At 37.2% G+C, this 13,189-nt stretch overlaps 1 protein-coding gene across 1 annotated transcript in view; it reads left to right on the top strand.

Annotated features, from left to right (window-relative positions):
- The window catches only part of GTF2H5 (general transcription factor IIH subunit 5), a 3,482-nt gene extending 676 nt beyond the window's left edge, over positions 1-2,806 (top strand). Inside the window, exon 3 of the mRNA XM_027904779.1 lies at positions 652-2,806. Within this exon, the coding sequence (XP_027760580.1) occupies positions 652-832 (181 nt within the window). The 3' untranslated portion in view covers positions 833-2,806. The remainder of the gene's footprint in view (positions 1-651) is intronic.
- Positions 2,807-13,189: the final 10,383 nt, after the last annotated feature.

The raw sequence follows: 13,189 nt of genomic DNA, 5'->3' as shown, positions 1-13,189 counted from the left end.
TCTACGTCCTGAGGACCTCACTGCCACCGTCCAAGCGTGCTTGGCCCCGGCAGATGAACCTCAGGATTAAAGGGTGGGCTCAGTTCCGCGCACACTGTGTCTCACCTAAAAAATCCAATGCGCAGGCTGGAAGGTGGAAAGACCTTCCCCGGTTCTTCGTTCGCGAAGAGACTGGCCATTATTATTATTTATACTACTTTGAGAACTGTGTTTTGGTTATCCTTAAACAAAAGTGTGCTTTAAGAAAACGTGTTTTTACGGTGCTATTGCTGAAGACAAAACTGTAAGTTCAAACTTACCGTATTGAGGCTTTTTAGTTGTTTGCGGTTTTTTTGAGCTGCTTTAGCAGCAGCATAGGGGAACTTCTCTGCTAATCAAGCAGCTGATTCTATTCATTAGACTTTATCAGTTTATTTTTGTCTCTAAAGTAACAGAAGCAATTACTGCTGTGAAAGAAACAACCTTTTCAAAAGCTTCATATACTGTATTTAACTTGTGAGTTACTAATAAAATAATAATAGGGAAAAATAATAGGGAAATAATAATTTCCCTAAAATCTTCGGGAGTGTCTTTAAATGGTGTTTCTCCTGTTTGCTTGTAACTGTATCTTATTACACTGGGGTGAAATCTGATGTGTATTTGTCTCTTCAGTGACCCAGCAATGAAGCAGTTTCTGCTCTACTTGGATGAGTCAAATGCTTTGGGAAAGAAGTTCATCATACAAGACCTGGATGAAACTCATGTCTTTGTGTTAGCTGAATTGGTTAACTTTCTCCAGGAGAGAGTGGGCGAGCTGATGGACCAGAACTCATTTCCTATTACTCAGAAGTGAAAAGACAAGAGAAATGGGCTTACTGGAAGTTTTGAAACTGAATTTCAATAGCATGGGTTGTTCTAATAGATAACACTGTGATTTGTAAGTTCTACATAGAAGTGGCTACTCTGAGAAATGTATCATTTTCATAGACAAAATACTTTGGAAATGGATTTTGTTTCTTATTTTGAAAGATTAGAGTATCTTTATTAAAATTCTTAAATTTCTACACTTGGTGACTTGCCTAAAGAATTTTTGATGCATGCTCTCTGTTTTTCCTTTAGGATTTTTATCTTGCAAAATGGTATGACCCAAAAGTTAGTGTTTGTGCTTTGAAATGCTATATACACTTCTCCGACATGTTTCTGTGGAATTGTTTGACTCTGATTATAGTGTGACTAATAGAAAGTAAAGAATGTCTGGTAAAGTATGATCTGTGCTTGTTGGAACATCTCTGTAAGTTGAAGGCATGGTCAAATACTGCTTTAACCTAATGGGTTTAATACCCCAGAATGAAAGTTCATGTGACTGTTTCATTGTCGTGTTTCTGTTTTGTTTTCCAAAAATTTAACAAATGCCCCATACTACTTGCCTACTTTTACCAAATCACAAATTAAAGGAGTCAGAGAAATGGGAGACCAATCCTATATGTATAATTGCTTTGGCCACAATAAGCTATGTAATCAGGAAGAAGGAGATTCACATGCTCTACCTGCAAAGAGGAAAGCTGGTTTGGGATTTTTTTTTTTGAGTGTTGTGTTTTTTCCTCCAGCTTAACTCTTCTTCCTCTATTGCTTTTTGCTGCAAAGGAAAAGCTTCATAGTTTCATACTTTTTTGTTTTGTTTTTTTTTTGATTTGTTTTGGTTTTTAGTTTTTACACTGTATTTGTAACTAGCTCAGACACTGGCTTATTTGTAAGTGAGCTAGTGCATGATGATGGAACCTGTGAAGATTCCTGTTTGCAGGTCAGGCACATACGGATTACAGAAACAAGAAGAATAATATGTGTTACTTTTGCTCTTATTCTACTTCCTACTCAAAACAGTAGAAATTATTGGATCTATAAGTAATCATTGACAAAGGACTCCTGGGATATTACATCAAATGGAAGCTTGGTTTTGAGAGCCCCTCATGTACATCAGATAGGCGCCACCTTTGTATCTTTGGGGAAAAAATAAGTATAAATTGAAAAGCTTTTGTAAGGAACAGTTTTCCTTGCTGACTCTTCCAGTGCTGCTTGTTTTTCTTGTCCAGGAGCTATCACATTAGTTGGTGGGTTTGTTTTTGTTGTTTGTTTGGGTTGTTTTTGGGGGGGGGGGGGGGGGAGGGGAGTGTTTTGGTTTGTTTTTTCTCCCCTCAGGAATAGGGAAGCTTCAGGGGAAAGTTTCACTAGATATTTTTAATCAAAAAGCTGTCCAAAGAAAGTTCTATAGAATTGCATATATTCAGGCTCACATGGATGAGCCGATAGACCTGTAGAATTTAGCTTCATGTAATTTCTGTTTCCTTTCTTTGGAATCCTAGGTTATTTTCCATCCAGATTTTGCTGAAAGGTAAATCATCCCTTGCTCTCTCTTCAAATGACAGCATTTGAAAAGTCATATGTGGAATTCCACCTCTTAAGCTTCTCTATATTTAGCGTGTCTAGTGCTCCATTTCTGTTGTGATTTCCCTTTTAAGTCTATAATAAGGTTCTTGCAGTTCTTGTTTTTTTCTCCTGGTTAATTGTACCAGCTTTGCTGTTGCATTACCTGTGTTTTCACTTAAATTTACAATTGATAAATGGCTTATGTAATGCAGAGGGATAGAAATTCCAAACTGTAAAGCATGCATTCTTATACTCTGCTTGTAAGATTTTTTTTCTTATTTGAGCAAACAATTTTATGGACTTTTAACTTCTAAACGTGTGAATAATTTAATCCTTCCTGCAACCTAACAAGGCCTAACTGATTCTATGCTGTAAGAATAAACAAATGATGTAAAGAAGCAAATTGGTAGCATTGTATGGGGTCTAAGGGACTGAGTTCTTTGTAGTCCCTAGGGAAAAAAGGGTCTTGAATCACACAGTATGGTGAAGGAAATCCAATGAGGAAACTTAAGTATATGAACTAAATGAACAAAACACCCAAGGGTTTTTGGTATTTGAATCAACTTGGACCTCTGAAAGGTTTTGTGTTTTGTTTTGTTTTTTTTAATGCATATAATCCTGTAACTTTCGTGCTTTAACTACAAAAAATAATTTAAAAAATGTATATTGCTCAGATGGGAGAAAAGTAGAGACAAGTGTTAGAAATATCAAGACATTTTGAGATAGTCAGCATTTACACTGTTTTTCATTTAGGTGTGAAATATTGATGAGTAGAGCTTGGAATGAAACACTGTGTTAGGAATACATTTTAAAGTCTGGAAGCGTTTGAGAATAAAAACTGAAGGAGATCTTTGTAAATATATACATATTTTGATTATAGAGTTAATATTGTGAGAAAATTGGCTCACTATTTGAATATTTTATGTTAATTTAACATTTGTATCCATCATTAATAAGTTCACTGTTTTGCTAATATCTAGCACAGGAACTTCACTCTGCTCAGGTTTTGCTTGAGCAGTGAAAAGAGATCTTGGATGGCAGACTTCTTGTTGCTGCTTGTTAAAGCACCAAATTTTATCTCAATGGGCTTTCACTGCTCACTTTCTGCTTTCAGTGAGTTGAAAATATCTTGTCTACTGGAAGAAGAGCATGGTTAGAACAGTTACTTAAAGGACACTTATTCAAACTTCATTTATTACTTGATACTTATTTATACTTAAATCTAAAAAAAGATTGCAAGTTCACTTATTTGCATTTTATGACATAAACCAAGTTGCACGTGGGTAGTTACTGTAAGTTGAACATGATCATAAGTACTGCTTTCCTTAACACAAATATAAAAGCTAAAGACTAATATTTGACAGAAAGATGAGAGGTCTCTAAAGCAAGGTAAGAGAATTTGAATAATTCAAATAAAGTTTGTTATATGGCAAGAGAAGGTGGAAACTGAAAATACTGCTTCCTGTTAAAGCACTTCATTTTTATTGAAAATTATACTATTGAGCATTTTGAGTTTTTTGTTCATGTCTCAATTTTTTTTTCTTTAAGTTTATTAATGGGCTTCAAAGAAAGATGTGTAAAAAGCAAATAAGCTTAAATGCCTACATTTAGATACTTTTACAAATTGTGGGATCAGCTAATTCTGGAGAGTGGGTTAGGTTAGCATGGGTGTTGATAGCACAATGAATATGACCCTGGTTAGTCAGTATAGATAGGGATTATAATGACTTAGTTTGTTTGTGCCCAATTCATAAGTCCCCTCTCCTTCTCTCTGATACAACAACTAGCCCAAGAAGAATAATTGTCCAGTGCAGTGAAGGAGGAAATAACCAGCAATCACTAGAGAGAATGGATGTGACATCAAGAAAGAAAACTATATTGAAAGAAAATAGAGAATGCTTCAGGGAATTCTACCAGTTTACCTGAAAGAACCCAGACTGAGTGGATTTGACTTCGTAGCTAAACTGCCAGCGTTGTTTCAGAAAATGGGAGGCACCTGAATCTATTTGAAATGATAGTGGATTTGTTTATTTGTTTAATGTGCTTATAATGGTAGTTTGCGGGTTTTTGGATATTTAGCACAGTGCTGAGATCTAGGTGGCTGTGTGATGTGCTACACTAAACCTTCTCCAAGTGCTGTTGTACATTAAGAAATCCTATTTTACAGTTTTTCCACGTTTATACGGTGCATTCAAAAACATATCTTCTGAGTCTCTATTTCTTTCCTAATGTGCCATAACAACAGTTTTCACTGTTTTTTCTCACCTCTGTAGGGCCACCTCTCGTATGCAAGAACAATCTAGAGAACATGTATTTTTATGCATTAACAGGATTGTGAATTGAAGATAATGGTATTTCATGGTATCATTTAAGTGACTTGTGTTAACCTTTCTTAGTTGGCATCATCACTGTAAAACTGTCAAATTTCAGTCAACCCCTAGGCCAAGCTTGTGAAAGTAGGACTCTAAAAAACATATAATGGCCAGTCTCTTCACGAACGAAGAACCGGGGAAGGTTTTTACACCTTCCAGCCTGCGCATTGGATTTTTTAGGTGAGACACAGTGTGCGCGGCTGCCACCGTCCAAGCGTGCTTGGCCCCGGCGGATGAACCTCAGGAAAAAACATATATAAGTGTATGTAATGTGTGCGTATATGTTTATATATATATAAATCAACAAGTCTTTAATCATTAAACCAACACAGTCTGAGCAGTATATTTTGTTCTTACAAAATTCTTCCTAAACTAAGTCATAATGTTTGGTCTTATGACTTAACAACTAATAAGAATTTTAGAAATAGGATATCTGATAGAAACTTGATGTGGAACTGGGGTTTTTTTGTTTTGCTGTTTTTTGGGGATTTGTGATTTGTTTTTGTTTCTTTGTTTGTGGGGGTTTAGGGTGGTTGGTTTTTTTTTATTGTTGTTTTTTTGGTTTTGTTTTTTAATGTGGAATAGAAGTAGTATTCTTCACATTGCTGTTTCAGATTTTCAGGACTGAAGAGTTGACAATTTGAAGACAGACCAGTAAGGGGAGCTCTTGCCAACATTTTAAGCTGCTATCAAAAAAATTGCGGCCTGGGCATTGGTGGGTCCAAGACTTATGATGCTTTGGAGCATTAGATATGCATTCAGCTAGCGGTGAACATTCAACTTCAAAGGATCCTTCTATAGAGTTATTTGCTGTAGGAGATTTTGGAATGTAGTATTTTTAGCTCAGAAATTTCTTAGATGTTTAGTTACCCAAAGTTTCCTTTCTATGCTTCGGTACGCAGTCATGTTACATTAAAAGGATGAGTCTGAAGTATGGTCTTCCCTTCAGATGTTAACTGGTAGGTCTGTGTATCTCCACACCAAGATCCTGCTTTAGGAAAGGTTGGATCTGTTTTAGGTAGGATAGAAACTGTTTTAAGTTATTTTTAGTGACTGTAAATCAAAAGAAGACATTGTTTATAAGAAGTAATGTTTATTAATTTTTCCTTCTTTATTTCCTCATAATACACAATGCATGTGATTGTAGCGTACTTATTCCTCAGAGCACATGTGCTTTATATGGAAGACATATAAAATATTCAATCTTACTGTATTTCAGTCTGTGGATTTCTGCATCCCTATCCCTACAGTGTTGCTAATAATACATGGAAATGAGACACATAGACAGTGTTTCCCTCATTGGCCCCCTAAAAAAGGAATAGCTTTATTGATTTACACCTATATAAATGTAAAATTCAGTATGTTCCCTAAACAAACAAACAAATACCCCCAGAACACTACCAATTAAGTTTTACTATGAGGGGGGAAAAAAGCCCAAGACCTTGAATATTAGTGATTGTATTTTTCACATAAGCAGAAAAAGTAATTTTCTCACTTCTGATTGCATAGCAGTAATAAGAAAATTAACTACAAAATAGAAACAGACTATAACATTGCTGTCAGTGAACAAATTTTAAAAGTGAAAATTTTAGAGTATTACTGTAAGTTTTTAGCTTTTTGTGCTTGAGCAATTTTGCCTGTTAGTAACAAGTATAAGGTTCCTGAAAGAAATCTCATTTTCAAATAATATCTTTTACCAAAAGCAGACTCATAATACCCATGCAGGAATGGGCTTGAACACACCAAAGAAAATCCATCCAACATCAGAACTGACAGATATTTGATTAGCCACATAAGTAGCCCCTCAGGAAAGAAACAGCAAGCAAAATTTCTGGATGACTGTAGATTGAAGGAGTCGTCTGTCAGAGCTATACAGTTGTTCATTTTTCTATTACAGAAAAGATGGACTCCATTGTAAATTACAGCACACACAGAACATTGGGTACACTTGCAGCTCTGAAGAGATCACTCACAGATAAGAAAATATTGTGCATTTCTACAATGTTGGCATAGCTGATACATTGTAAGTAGTGAGAGATGCACATACTGAGCAAGGCCTTGTGATCTGTCACTGTTTTGTATGTTGCGCTCCTGATGTATCAAAGCTAGAGGGGTGAGATCGGAGGAGGAAGGAGCAAGAAAGCAGGAAAGAGGGGGAAGAGTGTTTTAGGACTGCAACTATTATTTCCTGTTAATTTTGAAATTGAACAAAATCAGAAGGAGCCTAAAGACTGAGAGATGACACTCCAATTTTGTATCCAAAAATATTCTTACAATTAACTAGAACTTAATTGGCTTACAAAAGGTCCTGTATTTATCGCCAGAGCTAACACAAGGACTGGGAGAGCAGGTTTTTATGTATTTATGTTATGCCTATTATTTTAATTTTATGTCTATTTTTTTTCCCTGTCCTGGATGGGACTACTTTTCCATGTGGAATGATAGTGTAGTTTTACTTCCTTTTAATCTTTGCATTCTCCAACACTGGCAACTCTATTGAGCGTAAAATGTGTTTTGCATATGTGTTGTATGCATATCATTAGATATACAGGTATTCCAGAAGCTAGGGATTCAGCAGTGATGAGTGACCCTGGAATAATTACGGCCTTCTGTATCATCAGTGAGCTTGAAATTAATATACAAAAGAAAAATCTCTCTTCAGCTGTAAAATGAAGCAAGCTCCCTCTATTTGATTTTGCTTTTGGTCAAAACAAACATTATCTTTTCATTTTAGGAAAGTTATAAAGTCAGTATAAAACTGAAGAAAAAAGAGGCGTGGTTTCTTAAGGAATATTTGGAATTAATATTGTTAAGTACAGCCATGAAAGGTCAGTGTGATAGAGGACTGTGACAGCTTTCTGCTACTGGCCAGGTCACCATTTGGGCAGAGGGAGCTGCAAACAGCATTTAAGGGGAGAAATAGAGTAGGGAAGAGGAGTGGGCAAAGCTAAGCATCTGAACAATTCTGTCGTGTTGTCCAGGGAACCTGAAGCCTTGGAATTGGTAAATGTTTCCCCTTTTGGCTTTGAGTAGCATTTTTTAAAGCTATTTCTGCTGGTTTAGCCCGTTATGTGTCAGAATGAGATATGGAGTGGGAAGGAAGGATTCTGAGGGTGTATGTTTTTCAGAAGTTGGTTCCTAAAGTTGTTTGCTACAAGTATGAAAAATTAGACCAAGCTGAGACTGGCTTTTCAACATGCAGAGTTATTCTAGCTCATTTTTTTAATGTACTACAAAACAAGGGGAACTGTGAAGGTCATATAAAGGACTTCTATTGCTTGAATTGCTAACTACAAGACACAACCCACTACACCTCTAAATTTGAAACAGTGAAGGAGGCTTTCATGTAGTGCAATTTTCATTATCATCACAGTTACATGAATATCATAACCAAAGCAAGTCATAAAAACAAACAGAGAAGACTATGAATGTTGTCTACCTGGACTTCAGTTAAGCCTGTGACACTGTCTGTCACAGGATTCTTGTGGAGAAATTGGCTGCTTATGGCTTGGCTGGGTGGCAGTGCTCGCTGAGTAAAAACCTGGCTAGATGGCTGGGCCCAGAGTGGCGATGAATGGAGTTACATCCAGCTGGTAGCTGGTCACAAGTGATGATCCCCAGAGCTCAGTGTTAGGGCCAGTCCTGTTTAATATCTCCATCAATGATCTGTACAAGTGGATTGAGGATACTCTCACTCAATTTGTGGGTGACACCAAGTTTGGCAGGAGTGTCGATCTGTTGGAGGGCAGAAAGGCTCTACAGAGGGATCTGAACAGGCTGGATTGATGGGCTGAGGCCAGTTGTATGAGGTTCAATGAGGCCAAGTACTGGGTCCTGCACTTGGCTCACAACAATGCCATGCAGCACTACAGGGTGGGGGATGAGTGGCTGGAAGGTGGCCCAGAAGAAAAGGACCTGGAGGTGTTGGTTAACAGCCAGCAGGAACATGAGCCAGCAGTATGCCCAGGTGCCCAAGAAAGCAAATGGCATCCTGGCTTGTATCAGCAATACTCTGGTCAGCCAGAGCAGGGAAGTGACTGTCCCTGTGTACACTGGTGGGGTCACCTCTAGAATACTGTGTACAGTTCTGGGCCCCTCACTACAAGTAAGTCATTGAGGGGCTGGAGCATGTCCAGAGAAGGGCAAGAGAGCTGGTGAAGGGAATGGAGCAATGAAGTCTTATGAGGAGTGGCTGAGGGAGCTGGGGTTGTTCAGCCTGGAGAAAAGGAGGCTCAGGGGAGAACCTATTGCTCTCTACAACTACCTGAAAGGGGGTTGTGGTGAGATGGGGATTGGTCTCTTCTCCCAAGTAACAAGTGATAGGATGAGGAAATGGCCTCCAGTTGTGCCAGGAGAGGTTTAGGCTGGATCTTAGGAAAAATTTCTTCACCCAAATTCTTCACCCAAAAGGGTGGTCAGGCACACTGAAACAGTCTGCCCAGGTAAGTGGGCCATCCCTTGAAGTGTTCAAAAGGCGTGAATAGGGATGTGAATGTGGAAGCTGGGAAACATGGTTTAATGGTTAATACGACAGTGCTGGGTTAACAGTTTGGACCTGATGATCTTAGAGGTCATTTCCAGCCTTAATGGTTGTATGATTCTACAGTACAGTCACCTTTTGGGATAAGGATACTCTTCATTGCCCAACAATATTTCTTACAATTTACAGAGGAAAGTCCTTATGCTGAGCAGTATTATTGTAAGCCTCAAGCAGGTGGGGGGGGATCTCAAGGGGGAACAAACATAGGAAACGTGGGTGCTAATAAGGCTAACCAGACCTTTCACATCTGGAATTCATTTTGTGTCCTTCTAAAACTAGGATTAAAATTATCAGTGAGATCCCTAATCATTCATTGAAGTATGGGATGTTTTTATTTTATTTGGGCCTAGAGCTGCATTCTATCATTGTATTATATTTTGTGAAAACCATTAAAAAAAAAGAAAAGAAAAAACCCTCAGTACATTTGTAACATTCTTGCAGTGTATTTTTCTAAAGTCTAGGTTGAAATGATTTTTTCAGTGGAATAAAAGGACTTAAATATTTGATCATGTTCCTTTATGGAACTACATACAATAATGCAGGCATTATGCTGTAATTATTTTGGGTTTGTTTTTGTTGTTTTGGGGTGGGTTTGTTGTTGTTGTTTGTTTTTTCTTTTTTCTTTAAGAATTAACATTTGATCTTGCAGCAACCTCGGTATTTGTTGTATTTTATATTATGGAGGGTGATGGTAGGGAAGTAATTTAGGACTCTGGTGATAAATTGTGTTTAAGACCTTGAATATTTTGATGGATTTTCCCTTATTCTTTCACATTTTTCAAGAACTCTCTTTATATTTGAATGCTGTCTCTATTGAACTTTGCAACAAAATCAATGAAAAAGGACTGCTTAAGCTTTGCTGTGCTGTCTTCTTACTTGAACTGTTCATGAGATCACACTTAGAAATGATAAAAGGTTTTGAAGAAACTACATATGGCAGAGGTCTCTGTAGATTTAAGCTAAAAAAGATATAATGCATATCTCAGCCATTAAGGTGTCTGTCTGAAAAACCTGGGGACTTTAGAAGTATTTCCACCAACTGCTATTTATTTTAATATTCTAATGTGGTCTTTGTCGAGCAAGTTATATTAATAGATTTTTTTAATATTGTAGACATTAAAAGATCTCACTTTCAACAACTAGAGTTTTATAATGCTAAACTTTTTATGAAATGTGTAAGAAGGGACCATGATGCACCAAATAAAATCGGCAAAAATTACTGTTTGTTTAATAAAGTATCATATAGACAATCCTGTCTTTCTCTCCTGGCTCTCCTCAGTACCTATTTCAAGTTTAATTTACCATGCTTTAATGTAATTGATCACAACTGTATGCAGAATTCTGGGTGAAGTCTTCCCAATACTACTGCAACACCTTTGTATTACAGATCTCTCTTTGAAATTCTGGGAGTATTAGCTTCTTTCATGATCGCATCAAGTTGTTGCCTTGTGGGTATTCTCTTGCTGGCTGAAAGATACAAATTTTTCTCCTCCTCTCTTTTTACTTGATGCCTTCAGTTTAAACGGAACGCTTGTAAGTCCTTAAAATTCATCACTTTTAACTTTGTACTATCATATTTAATCCTCTTATTTTTAGTGGTCTGCTTCCATGGGTCATCCACTCTTTCCTGAATGATATATCTATTTTGATGCTAGACTGTATTGTTGATTCTCAAGTTTGTGTTTTCAGCAAATTTTATTACCACACTCACGTTTTTGTTTTAAGGTCACCTAACAAAAATATTAAAAAGGCAAGTATCACAGTTTAGGGATTCCATTTACCGTATCTCCTCAGTTTGCTTTCTTTGGAGCACCATCCACTGCCACACCTTAGTTTCCATCCCTTGCCATCTGTACTAATCCTCATTTCTTCAGTTTAATATCTTGTGTGGCATAATGTGAACTACTATGTCAAATTAAAAAGAAAAAAAAAATCCAAAAAACCCCACATGAATATATTTCCCTTGTTTAGGATATCCTTCATTTGATAAAGAAAAAATGCGAAAGTTGCATTTCTATTCAATTTAGTGTACATTGCCCCATTTTCCCATTTACCAAAGTGGTTTTGTTCTTATCTAGAAAATGTTTTTCAAATACTTATGTACCATTCATACCAGATGGATAATTCTGAGCTTGCCCTTATTGTTCCCTTTGTTGAATACAGGTACAGTCTCTTCTCTTTTATATGCTAGAGTTGATAGACTTAAAAAGATTGTTGGTGCTTTTAATATGTCAGTTCTTTTTGTATCCTGGGATGACATCTTGTTTTCCCTGTTCAGGTTGCATTAAGCTCCTCGAAGAAGCAGGGCAAAAATATATATGGCAGATTGGAGCTGCTTCCACAACAAAAATGAGGCAGGAGGAAGCTGGGGTGAACAGCCAGTCCACTAGAGGGTTTAGTTTATCCTCATTCAGCCTGGCTATTCTCCTCAGCTACTAAGGAAATCCTTGCTCTGTTGGGGAATCTGCCCAAGCAAGCTTTGTTTCTCTTTCTCTGATGTATTCCTCTGTGGTGCAGGAAAATTGCAAGGTGAGGTACATCAAAAGGAAATGCCTTTTGGAATCATTTGAGCATATAAAGCTAACAAAAATGAGTCAAGTCTGCATGTGGAAGAAGTACAAGTGAATAGATTTGCATGTGAAAAAATGAGTAAGTTGGCATGTGAAACTCTCCAATGCATTAAAATGGGGTAGTCATTTATGCTGTAAATGAGAGAGGTGAAGAAGAAAAGTAGATTAATGGAGGCATCTACAAAAGCAGTTGTTGCATTGTAACACAAGACACTTTAGTACCTATTCTAATTTAGGTCCTGTGGGGGAGTGTTCTGCAAGGGGAACTCTGTGTCTTTTATTTTTTTTTTACAACATTTAAAGGCAATTTTAGGCTTCTTAGTTGTATAGCATATGTAGCTGAATTGAGCTCGTGGAACTCAAAGATATTGTCAAGTTTTTATAATAGTCAGGTTTCTGCGGATTTAACCACATGCCAACATTAAATACATTTCTGCTTACCTGCTAATGATTACACCTGAGCAATACAAGAACATAAATGTGTTATGTTGATAGAGTGAGCTGCAGCAATAGTTAGTGACATTTTTCTGTGCATTTTCCTTCAGTCCTCACCATGTAACAGAGGGCAGAATGGGTGGGACTCCTGAAAGGTATCACTCAGTCATGATTATAGCTTGTAGAGGCTGTTGAGCAACTATGACACGTAGTTTTCTTTCGTGATTATGAACCCAGATACAATTTCTAAGGCATCTGAGAGAAGAGTAGGCAACACTGTTGCACCATATTTAATGTATGCAAGGACAGGGTTAAAATGGAGGTTAAAGCTGCAGCGGTGATTTGCACACCTCTCTCTGATGTTTTTTGCTTTACTACTGAAATTAAGTTCTTATGATGGCCTGTATATTAGGAATTGAGCTAAGGCACAGATAGCTTGAGTTAAACATAGGAATTGAGTGATACTGTGGTTTTAACTATTTTGGCTCCTCAAAATTTTCTACTGAAGAAGTAATCTAAATACATGAAATGTAGGCCTACTGGTGGTGGTGGTTGCCCTTTGCAGACATCTAATGGGTAATTCAGGGCCCCTGGTCTCCACAGCTCATCAGTTGAAAACAACTGCTGTAATGCACGCAGAAATGAAGTCCTAACTCCCTGATATACTGTACTTTAGCTTTAGGATCTGTTAAGTGTCGGCCTAGGGTTTAGCCTGTGTAGTGTAAGTGAAATCTGCAATAAAAAAGCAAATTTTTTTTTCCTATATGTGGATTATATTAACAGATAAAATTTATACCTAGTGCACACGTTATCTCAGGCTTGAAGTCTTCCAGATTTTCACACACCTAGCTGGTCCTTGTCAAAAATCT

The sequence above is a fragment of the Empidonax traillii genome, unplaced genomic scaffold (genome assembly GCF_003031625.1).
Source record: "Empidonax traillii isolate 1590-97213 ecotype Southwest subspecies unplaced genomic scaffold, ASM303162v1 scaffold24:size2376012, whole genome shotgun sequence".
NCBI lineage: Eukaryota > Metazoa > Chordata > Aves > Passeriformes > Tyrannidae > Empidonax > Empidonax traillii.
Note: the sequence above shows the minus strand (reverse complement) of the source record. Positions and strands in the feature narration are given on the sequence as shown.